Source organism: Rattus norvegicus, chromosome 7 (assembly GCF_036323735.1).
Source record: "Rattus norvegicus strain BN/NHsdMcwi chromosome 7, GRCr8, whole genome shotgun sequence".
Classification (NCBI taxonomy): domain Eukaryota; kingdom Metazoa; phylum Chordata; class Mammalia; order Rodentia; family Muridae; genus Rattus; species Rattus norvegicus.
This window is the reverse complement of record NC_086025.1, coordinates 53,828,647-53,850,214: the sequence shown is the minus strand read 5'-3', so window position 1 is coordinate 53,850,214 and position 21,568 is coordinate 53,828,647. Positions and strand designations below refer to the sequence as shown.

General features: G+C 44.3%; 1 protein-coding gene across 3 annotated transcripts in view; it reads right to left on the bottom strand.

The window, feature by feature from the left end:
• Positions 1-21,568, bottom strand: part of Ptprb (protein tyrosine phosphatase, receptor type, B) — a 104,564-nt gene that overhangs the window by 70,546 nt on the left and 12,450 nt on the right. Inside the window, exons 1-2 of one of the 3 annotated variants that reach the window (NM_001372134.2) lie at positions 10,535-10,813; positions 9,847-10,120 (exon numbers count right to left, since the gene is read on the bottom strand). In NM_001372134.2, the coding sequence (NP_001359063.1) occupies positions 9,847-10,120; positions 10,535-10,588 (328 nt within the window). In that variant the 5' untranslated portion in view covers positions 10,589-10,813. Of the gene's footprint in view, positions 1-9,846; positions 10,121-10,210; positions 10,405-10,534; positions 10,814-21,568 lie in introns of those variants that run through there. The other 2 variants (XM_063263483.1, XM_063263482.1) reach the window with 2 other exon arrangements.

The window sequence follows — 21,568 nt, the reverse complement described above, 5'->3', positions numbered from 1 at the left end:
ATGCAGAGCTCGGATTTTGGAACTAGAAAGAGCTGTGTTCAAATCTTGGCTCCACGGCACACCACTTATATGACATTCCATCGAAGCTTCTATCTCCCTACTTGTCTGGAGTGAAATAATAAATAGATAAGTAAATAAAGCAAGAAATTTATAAATAATTATAATAATAAATAATAAAGTTCCAAGGAATTTTATGAGCAAACCAGATATAGAGGATACTTCACCCAGCATGTGATGGGTACAAAACTTTATTTCTGTTTTGTTTATCAAAGAAATAGATGTTTTCTCCTGAATCGTGGATAACAAGGAGGCAAAAATAAAATAAAATTTTTTTTTGCAAACTAAACTGATAATATCTTCAATGGTTTTTGTTACGAGAAAAGGTCTTGACAAAATTTTGGATATACTTTTTTGACTTTTTTTTTTTTTTAAAATTCTGACTCTTAAGTTTAAATAAAAACTTCCCAAGATGAGTTTTATTTATGGATTTTTTTTAAGTGAAAACTAGAGTTTTGGGGGGTAGTGATGAGAGTAAATGTTACTTACCCTACACAACAGATGCTGTATTAAAAGGAAAGGAGATAATTTCTCCTCACACAAAGGTTTTTAGTTACCTGGAAAGAATACAGTATCCACCATGTGAGCGTCTGATGGCCAGCGAGCCTCAAAAACAACATGGTGGGACCAAGTAGGAACATTTTTGCTGAAGCAGCACTTTAAGGACGAGGGTGAAAGGGGTAATTTCACGCAGTACCAGCTGCAGAGAGAGTCAAGCCTTGCCATCTATGTCTACCCCCAAGCCAGAGAAAGGTTAAAGACAATGTTATGACCAGTATAATCTAAATATACACAGTCTGCAAACTATGAGTGGTAAAAATGAATTTTAAGGTTGCGTGCCTAGAGGTTGAACTTCAGAAATGCAGACTTTAACTAATCTCTTGGAGCCAGAAAACAAAACAATCAATCCTTTGGACATCCGGCAGAACAAAGAAACAGGGAAGTGCCTGGGCTGCGAGAACCTGCCCTGGAAACAAACACTTAAAACCCCATTTAAACTGTGATAAAGCTTTGGTGCTGGCGCTGCTCCACACTGCTCTGCCCGCTGTAGGAGCTAAAGAGTTTGTAGACCGCCAGGGTATTAAAAACATTTGGATTCCAAGTCAGATGCTTCTACTTAGGGTACAAGCTTCCCGGACCTGTGTCAGTGTGCATGGTTTGTGCCTGCGTGTGCATGTTGGTGTGTGTGAGTGCTACTGCACAGGTATGCCCTGGCACGTAGGTGGGGGCTACACTGCAACCTTGGGTGGTGTTGCATTCCACCTTGTTGGAAACAGGATTTCCTTGTCCCTGGGTTCACCAGGCTGACTGGCCCATGAGCTACCTGGCATAGTCCTTTCTCCATTACATGGGGAGAACTGGGTGTGTTTCCATGATTATGTAGATATGGATGGATTCCAGATCAAGCCTTTTTTAAAAAGGCTTCTCTTCAGACACACCAGAAGAGGACATCGGATCTCATTACAGACGGTTGTGAGCCACCATGTGGTTGCTGGGATTTGAACTCAGGACCTCTGTAAGAGCAGTCAGTGCTCTTAACCACTGAGCCATCTCTCCAGCCCCCAATCAAGCCTTCATGTGTGCATGAAAAGTACTTAATCCACTGAGCCATCTCCCAGCCCCGAATTCCGTATGTATGTATGTATGTATGTATGTATGTATGTATGTATGTATGTATATATGTATGTTGTGTGTGTGGGCAGGCAGATTTTAATATTGTTTGACAATTCAGTTATGTAACTGCCAGGCCAGTTTTTCTGTTCTCAAAAGGAAAGACAAAGCTTGGCAAAATTCCTAAGTCAAAATGAATTAGGCTTTCTTTAAAAAAAAAAAAAAGTCACTTGGAAAGGAGAAAGTTATATCTCTAATGCAAGTAATATTCTATTCTTTTAATTTTTATCAGTGAGGTTACTGAAAACATTCGTGTTTATTGACATGTGAATTCCTAGGCTTCAAGTATGAAATGACTGAGTTCACTTTAGAAATAAACGTAAACCAAGAAGAACGCAGTCAACCTGTGCAGTGGCGTCACCAGGACCACAGAACCTAAGTTATGTGTAGGACGCCTTGACTCACAGTGAGCCTCCTCCGTTGGAAAAGAAACACCATACACAGGCACCAGGAGGTGCAGCCAAGTATCTGACCCAGGGCTGCTCTGCACTGCGTATTCAGTATAACCACAGCAGAGCTAGATGGCCATGGAGTGACAGACAGCCATATTTACAGAAGTCCTCTGTTGAGAGCATACTCAAACCAGACAATGCTCATGTCTACAATTCTAGCAGGCACATACTGGTTTATCTCTAATCTTAGGAAACTAAGTTGGAGTTGATTAAGAAGTGATGGTGGGGGCTGGAGAGATGGCTCAGTGGTTAAGAGCACTGACTGCTCTTCCAGAGGTCCTGAGTTCAATTCCCAGCAACCACATGGTGGCTCACAACCATCTGTAATGGGATCTGATGCCCTCTTCTGGTGTGTCTGAAGACAACTACAGTGTACTCATATACATAAAATAAATAAATGAAGAAGAGGAGGAGGAGGAGGTTGTAACAGAGTTAAACAAGAATTTTAAGAGTCTGGGAAAGAGACACGTATAAGATGACAGCCAGATCCTGAGAGACACAGCCAGAATACAGCAAATACAGAGGCGAATGCCAGCAGCAAACCACTGAACTGAGAACGGGACCCCTGTTGAAGGAATCAGAGAAAGAACTGGAAGAGCTTGAAGGGGCTCGAGACCCCATATGTACAACAATGCCAAGCAACCAGAGCTTCCAGGGACTAAGCCACTACCTAAAGACTATACATGGACTGACCCTGGACTCTGACCTCATAGGTAGCAATGAATATCCTAGTAAGAGCACCAGTGGAAGGGAAGCCCTGGGTCCTGCTAAGACTGAACCCCCAGTGAACGTGATTGTTGTGGGGAAGGCGGCAATGGGGGGAGGGTAAAAAAAAAAGATGACAGCCAGAGTCATGCCCTGAAGTGGATGCTGACTTCTCAAGGGAGTCTTACTGTGTGTCCCTGAAGTCCTGTCGCTTTGTGCCAGATTACTCGAGATGTTTAAGTCTTGTCCCTATTCCATGTCTTTACTTTTGTCAGTTTATTTCAGGTTGGCCTCTCCATCCACCAGCCTCTCCCACCTTGCAGCTACAAGAACTTCGTTAGCACTCACCGAAGGCCAAGTTTTCTGACAGGCGCTCAAGGCTTTCCTGTCTCTGGCTGCCTCCCTTCTTTTTAATTTTATCTTTCTTTACCGTCCCACTCCGTCCCAGGAGACCTTTATGCCAAGTTCTGATAGATTTACAGAAACTGGGATATCTATCCATCTTACTTAAAAGTGGGTGGGTAGCAAGCTTGGTTGATAGCAAGGTCTATTTACTTGGCATTTTATATAGACTGGAATGGATATTAATGATTCAACAAAAACAATTGGAAGTGTTTTTTTTTTTTAATTCATGGAAATCAGGTGAGGGTAGAGCATGACCCCAGATAATTCCCGCTACCTGTACTTGAAAATGAGAAGGAAAAAAAAAAAGCCTAGAAAAGGAATTCCCCACAGCCCTCAGCACAGTTAATAGATTTCTAGTAGGAAGAATTTCCTTTTCTGTTACTGATATTTGGCTCAGTCAGTTTTTTTTTGCTGACTTTAACGATGCCAAAATAAATTATGCTAATATAGAATATATAATGCCATTGTGCCAATACATCAGGCCGGCACAAGGTACGTGTAAACCTCTCACAACTTAAAAGGAAGTAAGAGCAGTTTCACCAACCATTTGCCTCGTCCTCTACCACGGTGAAATCGACATGCTACTCACGTTGTTAACAACAATGCAAACTACCATATCGTTTCCCAGGTCATCAGACAGAGCACTATGTACCCGCTGAGTACCAGTCAAACCAGCCATCTGCGAATCCAAGACACGAGAGGAACAGACAGAGTAAGATGAATTACGAGGTGGCTAACGCTGACTCGGGACATCCTAACGCTGGCGTTAATCACAAGGATGGCCACAGGCGAGGCATTTTCTCCCTTGCTTCAGTTCCTTACCTTACATTGAACCAGCAGTGGCTATTTTTTCAGAGTTATGCTAAGAGGCAACATGGGTGAAGCGTTAAGTAGCCTGGGCACACGAAGGGCACCTTGTAGAGTGTGGTTGTTGTGAGTCTTGTGGCTAATACTGTGCTCCACACAGGGTGACAGGGTGACAGGGTAACAGGGTGATTTCCCCTTACTTAAAGTGCTTGGAACAAACATGTCTCAAGTTTGGAGGTTTTTTTTTTTTTTTAAGTATTTCCATATAATGAGATATCTTGAGGGCTGAGCACAAGACTAGACACAACATTCGCATATCTTATGCACTTAGCATAAAGGTAATTTTATAGACTTTGAAAAAATAAAATCCGCAGAAAAGGGAGTTTCATGGTGTGGAATCTTCCACTTGTGACATCATCCCAGTACTCGAAAAGTTTCCGATTTTGGAGGATTTCCGATTCTTTTGGGTTGGGATGCTTGGCCTATCCAGTAATAAAGGAAATCTTGATGCTAAAATGGAAAGGCGGAGAATGATATCCACGGACTGTGGGCTTAAGATGTGAGCTTCGGGAAGGAGACAAACGCCAGCAATTTTGGAAGGCCGAGTAGGACTTGATAACCAGAATAAAGACAGCAAAGTCTCTTAATATCCCCATGAAGTAAGCATTATTTATTTTTTACCCCACTCCATAAACAAATAGTCCCAGGGCAGAAGGCAACTTTCTTCACACATCCTGGCCAGTGAAGAGTGGAGGCCCTCTGCCTTCAGAATCCATCTCTGAACTATTAAACAAACTCTCCCCTCTGAATGCCCGCCCATTCCAGCCTCCATGAGAGAGATAACATCAAATGGTATATTCATGAGAGACTGAGAGGGAGTTGTCATGAGTTTGAGACCAGCCTGGGAGCACATAGGGAGACCCTGTCTGAAAAGCAAAAACCAAGGCAAAACCAAATAAGCAAGCAAAACCGAAAAACAATAACAACAACAACAGCAAAACATACACAGTCAACATAACAGACATTTTCTCCTTTCATGTACTAATCAAGGAAGGTTTTATACTACAAAACCACTAAACAAATGAAAGAAAGAAAGAAGGAAAGAAAGGAAGAAAGAAAGAAAAGGATCAACCAACCAAACAAGAAACCACCTTTCTTCCCGTGAATCACAATACGTAATGCCAAGCCTTAGAGACTGAACCACATATATGAAGGCGTGGTCACCAAATCTCACTGCTAATGAGTGATGTCAATGGATCACCACTTGCGGTGTTCTCTGATGCACTTTGGTGACCTGGCTCTATTATTTCTAAGTTCATGTTCGTTTCGAATAGCATAGGAACCAGGAACTTTTAAAGTGGCGATCTGTGCCAAACGTTTTGATGGCAGAAAGTTACAGATGGTTTGCAGAAGTAATTTACTGTATTTAAAGTTACATTTAACTTGTAGGTTGAAACTGCAAGCCTAGAAACCTTGGAATGAGGCTGTATTTGATAGAGGTGTGGTCTTTAAAGAGGTGAGCAAGATAAAATGGGGTCATTAGGTTGGATCTAATAGGACTAGTGTTCTTTGGAGAAGAGAAAAAAAGAGAAGGGAAGGGCAGGGAAAGGGAAATGAGAGGAGAGAAGAGAGCAGAGGAGAGGGGAGGGGACTGGAAGGGAGGGGAGAGGAGAGGCGAGGGGAGAAGAGAAGAGGGACATGAATGGACAGATCTGTCACACTAAGAAAAAAAGCCTAGAAGGTCAGAAAAACTGTAGACATTTTGACCTTCGAATCCTAGCCCCAAAGAGTGAGGGAAAAAAAATCAATTTTGTTTTTAGATCACTCAAGTTTTGGTGTGGCAGCCTTAGCCAATCCAGTACAATAAATAACATTTTGGAATGCAGGTAATATTTTCTGCAGTAACTTGAAAGTTAAAGTGACTAAATGTTTTTTTATACAGAGCAAGAAATTCACCATGCTAAGATAATTAAAATCATTTGAGGGTGGGGATTTTTGGACATTTTTTCTAGAAAGATTATTAAGTAGCTGAGATTAACAAGATGAACAATGCCTGTGAATATTCACTCCCCAGGTAAATTTCCCACCTTTAGTTCACTGGACTCAAGGAGATGAGATAATGTATTAGAAACTGAATACTAACTACCTCAGCCAACATTTCAACACCAAAAGTGATAAGTCATGTTCAGGGAAAGAGCTTCAGTGTGACCAACTGAGAACTTGACCTCTGTACAAGGTCTTTCTCCTGAAAACCCAAAACCTGGAGCCCCAGGCTAAATCTAAGAAAAGCATCAGCCTTGGGCTATAGAGCAAAACCTAGGAGGGAAGAAAAGGGAGGGGGGGGGGAGAGGGAGAGAGAGGAAGAGGGAGGGAAGGGGGAGGGGGAGGGAGTCGGAGAAAGGTATTAAATACTGAAAGTTGTCTGGATTATCAATCAGCAATAAGGAATGTCATGTAGGACCCTAATTAGGATCCAGGGCCAGAGAAGGGAGGTGGGTAAAAACGAGAGTGAAACTCCATTATGGACAGCTAATCACGATAACACTGGCTCGTTCACTGCAACAAACACAGTCATAACAGGGAAATCTGAGATATCTGTGTGCTCTATCTATTGTCACAACGTTTCTGTAAACCTGACACTTAAAACTGAACTAAAAATGTAGCTCCCTCTCCTTTTTATTTGACAGTGTCTCCGTATGCAGCTCTGACTGGCCTGGAACTTGATATATAGACCAGGCTAAGGCTCAAACGCACAAGAGATTCACCTGCCTCTGATTCCCAAGTGCTGGGATTAAAGACGTGCTCAGTGAATTATGCATCTTAACATCCGTGAAACGAACCAGGATTTTCATGAATGCTACGGAAGCCAAACAGCATCTAGCTATAATTCAAATGCCAACAGGTCACCAGAGGCTACCTCTTGCCCAGCTCTGCTTTAGAACCCCAGGTTACAGTCTTCCAAGCATGCCCACTGATTCGTTTGGTATGGCTCTTGTGTTTTTTGTTTGTTTTTTTTTTTTCCTGGTAAACTTGACATTCACAACATTCTTGTTGCATTGCCAGTTAATGAGCAGATACCCTTGAGAATAGCCCACTATCTTCTCTGGGGTTATGACAGTCTGGTACTCAGGGGGCAGGACAAAGTCCTCATTCAGGAAAGCTGTGTAAGCCCGTGTGACACTGTCAGTATAACCTCAGAGGCCTGTTCAAGACTACAAGTACAGGGGCCATTTTTGGTACTGTGACTTTATAAACCCACCGGCCTCTCTCCAGCCATGTTCCCTTAGCTATCGTGCACAGCGAATACTTGCTGACCTGAATTTGAATTCACGTTTTCCAAGTCTGCAGTGTTGTTTACTATTGCTAAGGCACTACTTATTTAATTATTTTTTTAGTCCGTAAGTCTAGATCTACGTAAGACAAAACAATTAACTAGTTTGGACTGTCAGTAAAAATCTATCACCAAAACTCATACCCGGTCATGTAAGCAATGGCCTGATGTCAGTTCCTGAGTAAGTCTTGCTTTTGTTATGGTTCATACTAGATCAATAAGACTGGTAAAAGGCAGCAAGGAGAGAACTTGCATTTTGAACGATGTCTTTTGTTTGTTGGAAGCTTTGTCGGAGTTGATATTGTGCTAGTTGGCATTGCTTTAGTGATAGTAAAATATGGCTTATGGACCTCGTTCCTATAGCAATCAATATAGAGGAGTAATAGTTCTTTTTCTCACATGTCTTGAAGACCTAGAAATTACTGCATATGAATAACAACTAGAAATCACCCCTAAACAATATAATTCAAAATTTTGTATTTCAATGAAATCTTTATCTTAAAGATATGGAGAATTCTGAGAGAGATCCCACTGTCATACACATGAGCATGGGAAAATGACTGTTAAGAAAACATCATCTGTAATTTTCATAATCCACATTTATCCTGAAGCCCAGGAAAGGTAAAAACTACCTCCTTAGGAAAATAGTGAACCCGGAGATGCAGATCAGCTGTACAGTGCTTACCTAGTATGAAGCAGGCCCTGGGTTCTGTCTCCTGCATGCTAAAATGACGCAGTCAATACAACAGGAATGTTTCTTATGCTTCACCAAAGGCCTCTGGGCTTGAAACATCTCCCTGTGTTAAGGACTCGAGGCTCGTTTTATGCTACTAATATCTATCTATAGTGAACCTTTGCTCATGATCTTTGGTCCAGAAACCAAATTCTTGGTTTAAACAACTGTCTCCAAGCTCCTTAAGGCTTAGGATTTTCCCAGAACCTTCTGAAAATACAACTACTTCAAAAACAATCTCTCTGCTCCACTAAATCCACACTGTTGAAACCCTTTCCAGTGAGACCCCATATCTGGAAGTCCGAGGAGGTTCAACATCCCACAGTCATCATCACAGTAACATGAGCATTCACGGAGCCATCTTTAATTTCCAAAAACGCAATGCAAAGCAATGACTGAAAATCCAGCTGCTTCAACTCCCGGAAAAACCATCTGCGTTTTCTCTCTCTGATTCCACACAAGCCCATTCTTAACAAGCAGTTTATCTTTTCAAACTAAGGATCCTTTAGTGGTCAGGTTTCATCTGCAGAAAGTCAAATGCTGTAAGTGTGCACTGTGGCTTTAAAGAGACAGATTAATGATTCATGGCAGGGGCTCCCTGAATCTCATGACACTGCTTGCATCGCCCCTCTGACAGACAGGTGGTCTTCACAGAGCTATGGCCAAAGCAATCACCTTTGCTCTGGTCGGAATGGGAAGGGATCATAAAGGCGACCCGTTTCTCGATGAGGCTTTCACAACTTTCCTCTTCGATGTGAACTTCTGGTCGAAGGAAGAGAGTTGGTAGACTATGTGATTGGAGAATTTGCAGTGCCTCGTGGGCTGAGGCTCCCGCCAGAAATGCTTGTGATAGTCTCCGTGGGTGGAAGAGCTAGGGGCCTGCAGCACTGGCCAGTCTCTTGTTTCACAGGTAAGAAAATGGGATGTGTGTGTTGGAGGGGCACAGACTCTTAGCATCCACACGTGGAGGGAGTAGCCACACGAGGAGGGAGTGAGTAGCTGGGAAGCCACTGACCTGAAGTTCAGAGCGATCAAAAAATGTTCTCTGCTGCTTTATAGTTCAAGAAACACAAAATCATCTCTGCACCCTCATTTCAAGGGACTTTTCCAACTTTCCCTATGAATAATCTTATTCCTGACGCGTTTACGTCCTGGTTCACATCTTATACGTACAACCAAGCACATCCTCAATCCTCACAACTTTACTCTCAAAACAGTTACTTAAAATGACCTGATGTTTGACAGTTTAATGCGATGAAGTTCAAACCCTATCAGTTTAAAAAATTCCTCCTGCCACCCCTCTCTCCTCTGTACCCCTCTTACCCCCCTTTCTAGGCGCTATTTAGTCAGCTGCTGTTCAGATCGCTTAGGGCATCTTTAAGAGTCAAGCAAGCTACACTGACCAGATCTCAGCCAACTAGAAGTCGTGGTCCAATATCATCGCAAGTATTTCTCGCTCTAAATATATATAATATATAATATGTATATAAAATATATAAGCAAACATATATTTCCTTTTTAAATGCCTACAGATCGAAGAGATGTATGATATGTAACATATAAAATATATAAATAAATATATATTTCCTTTTTATATGCCTGCAGATCAAAGGAAAGCTCCAGTAGGAAAAGCAAGGCTCAGCTTAGAGTGGTTTGGCCGTCCATTACACCTGTTAATGCTTTACCTGTCTGTAAGACCAGACTTCTCTCTTCGCCATCCAGAGAAACAATCCTGAAGTTATAGATGGTCCCTGCTTGTAAATCCTTGGGGTCACATCCGTAGGTAAAGTTGTCTATCAGAATGGGATGGCACCACAAGGGCCCTGAGGTATCACTGCTGTAGATGAGGCTAAAGTTACAGGGTGACCCGAACGTCCTCCACTGGATAGACGCTGACAAGCTAGAGACCTTGGACTCCAGCACCGTGAAGTTACATTTCACTTGCTCTGCCACTCCAGTCTGTAAAAGAATCAGACAGCACAGATTAAGTCCACATCCGGCACGGCTCAGAGATGTCCGCAGCAACCTCCCCAAGTCACCTGTCCTCACCCCCGGAGTCTAGCCTCAGCTGGCCTCTCATCCTCCAGCCCAGAAAAGGGCCCACGGGGGAAGTGGCTGACAGGCGACTTTCACCCTTGTGGTCCCACCTCCCCCCGGAGCAGCTGCAGACAGAAGGTTGCTTTCTTGACAGCAGAACGAGCTGTCAGTTTGGTAAACCGTAGGGGTTCAGGAGAGAATGGTTCTCCTATACAGAAGGACAGGAGCAAGAGATTTCCTTCTAGCAGCTCAGCCCCTGAGGTCCGCGACAGGATGGATTCGGTTCTTGGCGGGGGTGGAGCATCATCCGCAGCCCCTGCTCCCTCTGCTGCTTACCTGCAGGACGCTCAGTGCGATCCACAAGGCTAGTAGGGCTCCATGGCTCAGCATTTCGCTGGGAAGCCAGCCAGGGACACCTCGGGTACCACTTGTTGCGCGCTCAGCGCGCCCCGCGGGCGCAGCGCGCTACCCTCGGGGCTGGCGATGCTCAAGCGCTGAGGCCGCCGCTGCTTCTGCTGCCGCCCCGGGCGGGCTGCGGACACGACAGGCGGCGGGGACCCGCGACGCACAGCCCTTCCCACGCTGCCATTCTGACCCGAGCTGCCTCGCCCCCAACCCCGTCCGGGACTTCCGCAATCAAAATGCAATTTCCTTGTCTCCCGGCAAAGGAACAATGCTCGGGAGAGGGAGGGAGCCCTGAGGAGCCAACGCCTGAGGCTGCCAAAGGGGCCTGAGGCCAGCCAAGCTGCCACCCCCTCCTGACTCCGTTGCTTTCACCCGGGCCAAGGGTCCCTTCCAGAGCCGCGGGGTCCTGCTTTCTCCTCCTCCTCAACTTTCACTTTTTTTCCTTCTCAGTAGTCCTCAATCCTGTCGTCAAACCACTAAATAGTGCTTGAGCCCTCTCACTTTTCAGCCCCCCTCCCCTCTGCACACCCAGCGCCCCCCTCTCTATCTTCCTTCCTATCTTTCTCCAGAGCCTCTTTTTCCCAGGCTTAAACTTGACCTGAGCACATTTCCCTGGGTCGCCCACACTCTTTTCCTGAAGCCTTTTATTAGAGGGCTTTAGTCCTTCTCACCTCAAAACACTCATTTGTCACAGTGTATATCCTCTGACATCAGCCAGAGAGAAAAGACCCGCGAAGAGCCCGCCCATCAACAGGAGTTCCATCTCTCCATCCACGGTCCCATTCCTCTAGCACAGGTCTGTGCATTCCTTAAATCTTAGGCAAATATGGTGAACCCACAGCAAAATAATCATTACCCATGTACTCTAGCCCCAGCAAGCAACTTCACCGCTGACTACCCCAGTGGAAGGGCATGCCATGCCCTCCCCAGTCGAGAGAAGAAAGTGGTTGTCAACCCTGTTCACTGGGAGACACTCCAGGGCCTCAGCTTCTTCCTACACCTTTTAAAGTAGCTGCGGCCCTTTCCACACTAACTGCAAGGACATTAGAAACTCTACTAGACCCTGAAGAAATGTGTCTAAAAGTAGGTCCTAGAAATAACCCCACCCGAAAAGCAAAAGTACTTAATGGTACAAAGGTAATAATAGCGAAACTTCGCAGCCACAGTTGTAAGGTTTTGAGGTACTTAACCAAAACCATAGCCAAGTAACAAAGTAACAAAAACAAGGCAGTCCTGTTCAAATCCCCTTTTCTGTTTGCTTCAGATAGTTCTTAGCTACCTATCCCCCTCCCCACAATTGTCATGTCTGAATTGGCAACACAGTTGAGATTTCGTGCTTAGGCTATGGTCCAGGTGTATTAAGCAAAATAGTTGGCAAGTTGTGTCTAAAATGGCTTCTATGCTCTGTCAGGAATGAAGATTTTTGAGGGTCTCTGATCCTCAAAACTTTTGGGCTTTGCCTTTTAAAAAGGCCATCTCCCTGAGCTTGGGCACCATGAAACTGCTCTTGGTCAGGCCATTAATAAGGACTCAAAAGTCCTGATTGGCACAATCAGGGAGGTTGTCAATAACTATCTTGTGTGGATCATTATACTACATTTCAAATCACTGGAAGGAATACGATATATCCCCCCAACACACACACACACACACACACACACACACACACACACATTACAGAGTAGATAAACATGTTCTTGGACACTTATGACTAAGACTTACTTTGGGAGAATGTAGACGACTTGAAAAAGTGAGAATTTCTTCTGTTCTTTTGGAAAACATGCTTGTCACTATTTCTTAATGAAAAATGGAGTTTTATCCCATTCAGACACCCAGGGCTTTTAGCAGCAGCTGCACACAAGTGTGACTCGCCCTGGTAAGTCAGCAAGTACCCACTGAACATCACGCGCCTGCATGCTTTGGGGAAAATGCAGAATTTCCTGTTTCTCCACCCAGGTTGCTTGCCTCACTAACTGCATTTCCATTCTCTGCACTTTCAGCCTGGCATACCTTTCTGCCTAGTTACTCGAAGTCCCCCTCTCCCCTCCATTCTCGGTGCACTTCTAGCATTGTGCTTCCTTACAAGCACCAACTGCCTTGAGTCTCCACAGAAGTTACTGCTCATCTCACTCTTCTTCAACATTACCCCCTCCTTACCTTTCTGTATTCGGAGCACAAGGCGACCTCAGTTGAAGAACAATATTCTAAAAGCTCCACAGAGAGAGTTCCTGTAACATTGCAAGTGGTAAAGCAACTTTGCAAACCTTATTTGAACAAGGGTTGGTTAGCTCGTCCAGCAGCAGGTGCATCCAATCATTTCATTCTGTTATTTTATTTTGGTTCTTTTTAAAATTCACTCACTACTGAAGACCCATTTACTAATTCCTGATGTTTGTGTTTTTCTTTGTCCCTTTCTCTGGGTCTTTACATTTTTCTGATTTGCAGTCTTCCCACTTAAATACACTAAATAGTCACTCTCTTGCACGGGTATGTGTGTGTGCACACATACATGCACGCACACATTCCCTGGCATGTTGCATCCTTCTTGACCAGTTTTCTAGTGGATCGAATAATCCTTCCTTATGACTTAGACAGGTGTACCAGAAGACCTTTGAGGAGGAGCAGACGGGACTGTGATTGAAACATCCCCCTGAATCACAGCTCAGCTTCCAAATGAACAGGAACCTGATAGCGGTGAGTCTAGGAAGAGCAGTTGGGAAGTAAGAACTTGTGTCTTTAAACCTATTTTATTTTTGAGCTATAAAGATGAACATATATATTTAGAATAATGGAGTTTAAATCATTTTTAATGTCCCCCATATAGCTGAAGAATCATATCAGCACATGATGGGAAAAGCCCATAGTTATAAGCATTTCTTGTCCAAAGGAATGTAATTGCATACTTTATTGGTATCTGTCTTTAACATCTGAAGGCTGAAAACAGAGCTTCCAGTGCTTTGCGGGTTCTAATTACCCCACAAAAAATTATAGCGAATGAGACAGCAGAGCCAACTTAAACTGCTAGGACTTACGGGGGCTGCAGAGGGAGCTGAGCAGTTAAGAACACTAACTGCTTTTGTAGAAGACCTGGGTTTGGTTCCCAGCACTCACATGGTGATTCACAACCACCCTGAACTCCGGTTCCAGGGACCTGGGTGTTCTTCTGACCTTACGGGCACCAGACATGCATGTGATGCACATCGCATAACTGCAAACAAAGCAATCACACACATAAAGTAACGCTCTAAAACAATGGAACCATAGCTACAGTGTTAATTCATAAATACGGCTACAGGTTCCAGGAAGCACAGGACTCATCTCCTAGGTCTTTTTTTTTTTTTTTTTTTGATGTAGAGTTTATGAAACTGTATAAAGTATGAACACATCGGCTTGCTTCTTAGTTTGGAATTCCTCAACTGCTGTGGAGTCCATCTAATGGCCTTGCGTTTACTGTAGAAGTCACTGCATTCCAGGAGTGCAGACCGTTATTCTGCACCGCTACAGTGGATAACATTTTCTCCTGGTCATCAGGAAACCTTTCCCAGACTCCGCAGGAAGGGTGTGGCTGCTTCTGACTAGACAGCAGTCACCGAACGGTTGTCTTTTAAAAGCTGTGATAAAGATTCCCGGTAACAATCGTGTTTGAGTTAACACAGTCGTTACTTACAAACTCGCAGCTAAGGCATAGAGACTGCTATATGAGGAACATGAACACCAAGTCTTACACCACTCACCAGGAGTTAAGAACGGCTGTTTGGGAATGGCCACTCTCTGTCCTCATATATTCTTCATACTTATTGGCTTATTGCAAAGAGTAATTTAAAGACACAAGCAAACAACTCTGTAAGAGGTGTACAGGACAGGGTGTACAAGTTCTTGAACACAGGATCCTCCAGCCCCATGGGGTCAGGGGCACGTCATCCTCCCAGCCCTCGCCTTCCTGGAAGCCCTCAACCTCAGATACTTGCCTTTTTATAAAGATTTCATGAAGGAGGGAGGGTTGAATCATTGACCTATGGTGATGAACTCAACCTTCAGCCCCTTCTGCCTCCACGAGACCCTTCCAAGCCATTCCTTGATTTCCCCAGCCTCCTTACCCCATGAAATATTTATCAGTCGTGCCTCTAAAAATCACTTTGTTCATAAAAGTTTGATCTGGTTGGAAACAGTGTTCACTTCCTTTATTCCTCCGAAATTATTTGAAGGACCTAAGTCAAATGTCTTAACAAAATATATTTTAATTATCCTAGTGCTGGAAGAAATTACAAGGACTACAGGAGCTGTGAAGCAGGATCTGCAGATAAAAAAATCTGCGGTCAGATGGTCCTCTGGACTTTAAGCCTAAGGGGTCCATCTGTGGTCCAGTGCTCCCTCCCTGACACAAGCGTTTGTCGTTGGGTGATAATGCCCGGGGTAGAGTTGGGTTGTACCTCCTGCACCTCTAAAATGTCGGTTACCTCACAGCGGAGTTAGTTGTGTGGTGGCTGCACCTGCACATAATTTGGTTCGAGTAAGGCACGACGTTCTCCCTTCTCTCCTTATCCTAGGGTGAGTGAGGCCATTCCCAGGGGAACTCAGACCCAGCAGCCATGTTGACAGTGATGCTCCACCCATTGGGAACACACCAAGACTCCACTCACAAAACAAAGGCGCTATGAATTCGTGCCCAGCACCTGGTGGTAGGCACGCTCAGAACACTACCATTATATTTTGTCCCAAGAACCAGTGTCTTTTTCTAAGCATTTCACCACCAGGGCTTACACTGATGTAAGAACATGCCTGCTGGATGGTGCATGTAACAGCAATTGTTGTCTCAGTAGGAAGGAGGTGAGCTACTGTAGGCCAGGTTGACCAAGGTGCGAGTCAGAGAGCTCCCTGGTACAGGAGAAGCCAAGTGGACTGGGAAAACTAACCCACGAGTGACTAAACGGTCACAGTCCTTGCACAGGACCTGGCTACGTTACCTGGATCTGCTTTGTTGTCTGTCTCCTGCTTGCTTTTCTCTTCAGGTGTGTGCTTTCATACAGCAAACACGACTAAGCACCTGCCGGTGTCAGGCTCTGGACTATGTTTGAGGACGCCTCCTCCAATGTCAGACAGAAGGAAAAACTGTCCTTTATGTTTTTACCTCATAACTTACTTGCTTAATTCAGGGCAACAACATGTGGCAATGTTCTGATTATTTACCCATTTGAGTACTGTTTGCGTCTTTGGTCTTTTGAAAGACATTTTCTTAGGGTAGAACATTGTTTCCTCATTCTGCACAGGGTTCAGAAAGCAGTAGAATTTCAGTAAATGTTTTCTGAGTGAATGACTGGATCTTTGTAGCTGTTTAGTAAATGCTGTCCTGTGAATAAATCCTCTGACAAACTCTTGTAAGTATGGTCCTGGTGCAGGCTTCCAAATGCTATCCTGAATGGGAAAAGGAGGAATGAGAGAGAGAGAGAGAGAGAGAGAGAGAGAGAGAGAGAGAGAGAGAGAGTCCAAGAGACACACATAGAAACAGAAAGGGACCATGAGAAAGAGAGAGACAGAGAGACAAAGAGATACACACACACACACACACACACACACACACACACACACACACACACACACAGAACAAGAGAGTGGGAGAGAGAATAAAACAAGAAGAGATTGATTTTGAAGGAGAGAAGGAAAAAGTGGCATGAGTTTAAAGTGAGAGCAAAAGCTGAAGGAAAGAGGAGTGGGAGGAGGGGGGAGAAGGGGGAGGAGGAGGGGGAGGAGGAGGGGGAGGAGGAGGGGGAGGAGGAGGGGGAGGAGGAGGGGGGAGAAGGGGGAGGAGGGGGGAGAAGGGGGGAGAAGGGGGAGGAGGGGGGAGAAGGGGGAGAGGGGGGAGAAGGGGGAGAGGGGGGAGGAGGAGTGGGAGGAGGGGGGAGAAGGGGAGGGGGAGGGGGAGGAGGAGGAGGAAGAGGAAGTGGTTAGGAGAGATGAGAAGGATGGAGAGGAGGAAGAGGAGGAGATATGCTCCTGTCAGACAGGGTAGTACCAGTGCTTATCTGAGAACTTGTTAGGAATCCATGTTATAGGGCCCTACACAGCCCTAAGGGATCTGTAATGTAGTGGGTGGAGGAACCCGTTTGTTTAAGAGATCCTCTGTGTTATTCTGTGAGGAAGAGCCAATCAAACTCCAGCAGCAGTTTGGATTGTCCCCTAAGAAACCTTCAGCCAAAATTTCATGATTAGGCGAGTTAATGTTAACTCGTCCTTCTTAATTTCTCTTAAATGTCACCGACCTCTCCGTTTCTGAGAGGTGACAGAGACTACTTAGAGGTTCTTGAACAATTTTAGAATTCATAAATTGGTTACTTTTATAACAAATATCAGGCATGCCTTGAATTTTATAACATCTCATGCAGAATAAAATGTGGGTGCTACAGAAAAAGTCTTGGAAACACAGCCTACTGTAACATCAAATGTTAGGCACAGGACCAAGACAAGTCTGACATTGTTCCTTCTAGGAAGAAGTTTTTTCCTAGTATTAGGTGTCCAACCCAGGACGCTGCACGTGCATGACAAGTGTTCTGTTTCCCATTTATACTCTAACCCTATATTTACTTTTCTTTCTTTCTTTTGTTCTTTCTTTCTTTCTTTGTTCTTTCTTTCATCCTTTCTTTCTTTCTTCTGTTCTTTCTTTCTTTCTTTTCTCCCTCCCTCCCTCCTTCCTTCCTTTGTTTTTTCATCAGAGGCTTGCCAAGTTGCCTTGATAGCCTTGAACTTGCGCCATAGCTCAAGAAGAAGGCTTTGAATTTACATCTGTTTGCTCTGGCTTCTGACTAGAGTAAATGAGCTCACCAGGTTTGCTAGAAGTGCACATGTGTGTGTTTGTATGTGTGCAAGTGTATTCATGTGTATGTTTATGTACATGCATGTGTGTGCATGTGCTTGTACATGTGCATGTGTGTGCTTGTGTGTATGCATGTGTGTTCATGTGTATGTGTTTGTATATGTGTATGTGTGTACATGTGTATGTGCATGTGTGTTCACATGATGATTCATACGGGTTCTATGATTCATGACCATTGGTCACTCTAATTCCAGGAGATCTGATATCTTCTTCTGGTCTCTGTGGGCACCAGGCACCCATGTGGTACACATATACACATGTGAGCAAAACTGTCCTACACATTAAAGAAATAGATGCAAAACAATTTGTAAAAAGGAAAAACTAAACAAATGAGCAAAGAAACAAAGCATTTACCTTCCTTAGAGACTTAACGATTGGAAACAAAAGACACTTCAAATATTCTATGGGCCACATTGTGCACTGGATCTCTGAATTCTTCAGACATTACAAAGAAGAGGCTTATAAACGTGAGCAATGTAGGTGACGTTTGGCCTTTACAACAGGATATTAGCATTGTTTTAAAAGTCAAAATAAGAAGGCAATACTGAGAAAAAGCAAATCTGTTCCTTGTTTACAAAAGTCTTCAAAAAAAAAATCTTGATTTTTGACTCCAAAAAGAAAAAAAAAATCAAAAGATAGAACCAAGATCTTCCTTCATTCTGCTTGCTTATCTCTAATTCAACATAGCTTCCTTACCCCACCCTTCCCTGTTGGGTGAGGCAGACACAGGCATCTCCCAGACCTCTGAGCGCTGGGCTGACAGTGATCAAAGCAGAAGATCAAAGGCCCTTATTATCATGACTTCCACAAATGTAACGTCAAAACTATCAGCCAGATTATGGAGCCCTTGAAGGAGGGCTGTTCTTCATTACCTCCTCCGCATCCCCAGGTCATGGTGATCGGAGCTCTCATATATTGACAGAATAAACTTTTATATTCTTCCACTAAACAAGGGCTTGGCAAAGAATTCTATGCAAATCTTCCAAATAACATCCTCACTCATCCCGGTACCAAATTAGAACTCTCAGCATTCAAGACTCTAGTACCTAGCTCCCAGCCTTAGAAGAAATTGACATGCACGAAGCTATTGTCTATAGGGGTGGACCACTGTAAGAGCTGGTGCTTCTCAACCATCAGGAGACACGCCTGAAATTGCTGCCTGTACCAAGGAGATCAGGACCCTCAGCCAAGAACTCATTTGCTGAATTCTGCCCAAAGCTCTGCTCTCTTCCTTCGTCACACCACCCCACCCCTCCAATCTCGCTGAGAGGAGAGCGAACAGGAACGTCCACAGGCACACGGCCCAGACAGCAGGCATCTAGCAAGGATACATAAACAGCTTGCCCATTGGCCCAGATCTAGGAGGGATCTGAAACAAGAGAGCCCTGGCTCCCAGGCAGAAGGTCCCGCAGTAGGAGGTGCTCATCCGCACCTGCTCAGTTCTGTGTTCCCTTCAAGTGCAGGAGAAATGGAAACAGATGGTTACTTTAGTCACAGCTCCTAGAATCCATGGTCTCTCTCCTTCCAGGACTTTTCACCAGATTCTCAGGGAAGGCATTTCACAGCTGTTGTTCTGCGCCTGGAATCAGAGGGCGCTGTAAACTGTAGCTGGGGTATGCGGTAGAGACTTAAAGATCTTAGCTCTTCTCACGGTGTCTTTTATCTCATCTTCACACTTACAGCAGCCAGTTCTGACTTTTGGCTTCTCTGACTTTTTTTTTCTTTTGCAAATTCATCTCATTTCTTTCCTATTGTGGCTGCCAATCTCTCCTCCCCTTCTTCCACCCAGCCTCTCCAAACCCCAACTGACTGTCACCACAGTTCCTGAAGGAGATGCATCTTGGGATGTCTGAGCCACTGGCCTAGCTGTAATCCAGTAGCTTCCTGGGAAGGCCGCTCTCTGAAAGTCTGCCCGGCAAACTTCTTGGCTGATTTCTTTGTATTTTAAAAATGATTATTTTGAAAGAATTGCACATTAACTGGTGAGCTGTGAGACTTACACACAGGGTTTCTACAACCTTCTCACTGTCTCTGTCTTCTCCCCCTCTCTGCGGATACAATAAATGTGCAGGAACTGTCTCAGACTTGGCTATGGGCAGTCCGAATTAAGTTTGCAATCTTAATAAAGTCACTAAGTTAAGGAACTTGAAAAATTAGTACAAAACTTAAAGCCACAGTCCGCATTTCAGTTTTGTCAACGGCCCCTGCACCTTACTTTTAGTGTGCTCTGTTTTCTTTGTAGTTAGAGGTCCCTGCATTGCATTGAATTGTCAACTGTCCTTATTGTCTTAAATTTGGAACACCCTTGGGTTTTGTGAGATGGACTTTACTGACTCATGTTCTTTGAACAATTCCAGCAGTTTTTCTGTAACATCTGCCTTCCCCCCATAGTCAACTTCCTTGCTAATGGATTCAGGTTCTCTGGCCCCAGCAGGTTCTGGAACAAGCTGATTATTCAATTATCTCCTGATCACTAACCCAGCTTCATATCAAAATTGCTGACTTAGGAGATCTGAAGTGGAATCTTACAGCCGTAGCTTTAAAAGCCCTACAGGTGATTTCTGGCACAGAGCAACCAGGACTGAGGGTCATAGACTTTCTGAATATTTGACACAGTTTGGCTTCTCTGTTGATCTTAGTTTCCTTTTCTTTTAAGATTCTTCTCCTGCATTGGCCTTCGCTTTCAGTGTATCTCATCTGCCGAGAGAGAGAGAGAGAGAGAGAGAGAGAGAGAGAGAGAGAGAGAGAGACAGACAGACAGACAGACAGACAGACACAGAGACACAGAGACACACAGAGAGAGACAGAGACACAGAGAGAGACAGAGAGAGGCAGAGAGAGACAGAGAGACACACAGAGAGAGACAGACAGACAGAAAGACAGAGAGAAATAGAAAGAGACAGAGAGAGAGAAGGAGTGTCTGTGTCTTTGTATATGTAGTGTGTATGTGTGTCTGTGTATCTCTGAGTGTGTGTGAAAGAATCCTTGAACTATTATGGGTGGAGGGGTCAGGCAAATTTTAAACTCAGCTGTGCTATTAACAGATGGCCATCCACTTTAACTAAATAACCAAGAAGCTGCATGTTGGAATTTGGATTGGATGACGCTGACTATAAGGTAGGGACTTAGAAACACATGTTAATAACACAACAATATTACTTCCTGCTTTTTAAACACCTCAACACCAGAGCTGGGATGATGGCTCTGCTGTTCAAACCATGCTCTGGTTTTCCAGAGGGCTGGAGTTTGGTTCCCGGGTTGGGTGGCTCACAACTGCTCATAATTCCAAATCCGGGAGGATCAGATACCTGTGGTCTCTGAGAGCACCTGCCCGAATGTGAATACACCTCGCCTCCCCCTACATGCATACTTAAAAAAATAAAAATAAACTTTAAAATAATCTTATCAGTCCCATGGTTTATGGTATCTGATTGCATTCCTAATACGAAGTCTAAGTGTCATACGGAACCTCTGAAGATGGTTTGTCCCAGAGCCTCTGGGACAGTGGTTCTCAACCTGTGGGTTGAGACCCCCCTCTGGGGTAAAAAACAAACAAAACAAACAACAAAATTGACCTTTTTCAGGAGTCCCCCAAGAGCATCAGAAAACATAGATATTTACATTGCAATTCATAACAATAGCACAATATTACAGTCAAGAAATATCAGTGAAATAAATTTAATGTGTGGTCAACACAACGTGAAGAACTGTGTTAATGGGTCACATCAGCATTGGGAAGGTTGAGAACCGCTGCTCCAGGCAGTGGCAATGCCATCTAAGTCCAGTCAGCCTACACCACAGGTATCCCCCTGCATCCTAAGCAACCCAGTAAAGGAGGTTTGCAGCCTTCACCACATGGGCTGATAGGGCATTTTCTCCACTTTCCTCCTCACTTATTTGGAGACTCACACTGGGCTGTGATCTCTTTGAAGGCCAAATGGGAGGAAATGCAGAACTGTGAAAGCTTAGCCCAGCACCACAATGGCTATTCACGAACTAAGGAAATGCAGCTCCTCCCCGGGCCAGCACAAGGGTGGGGTGGGAGAGGAAGCAGGCTGTGGACCTCTAGGCAAGATTTATAGATAGTGGCATCAGAA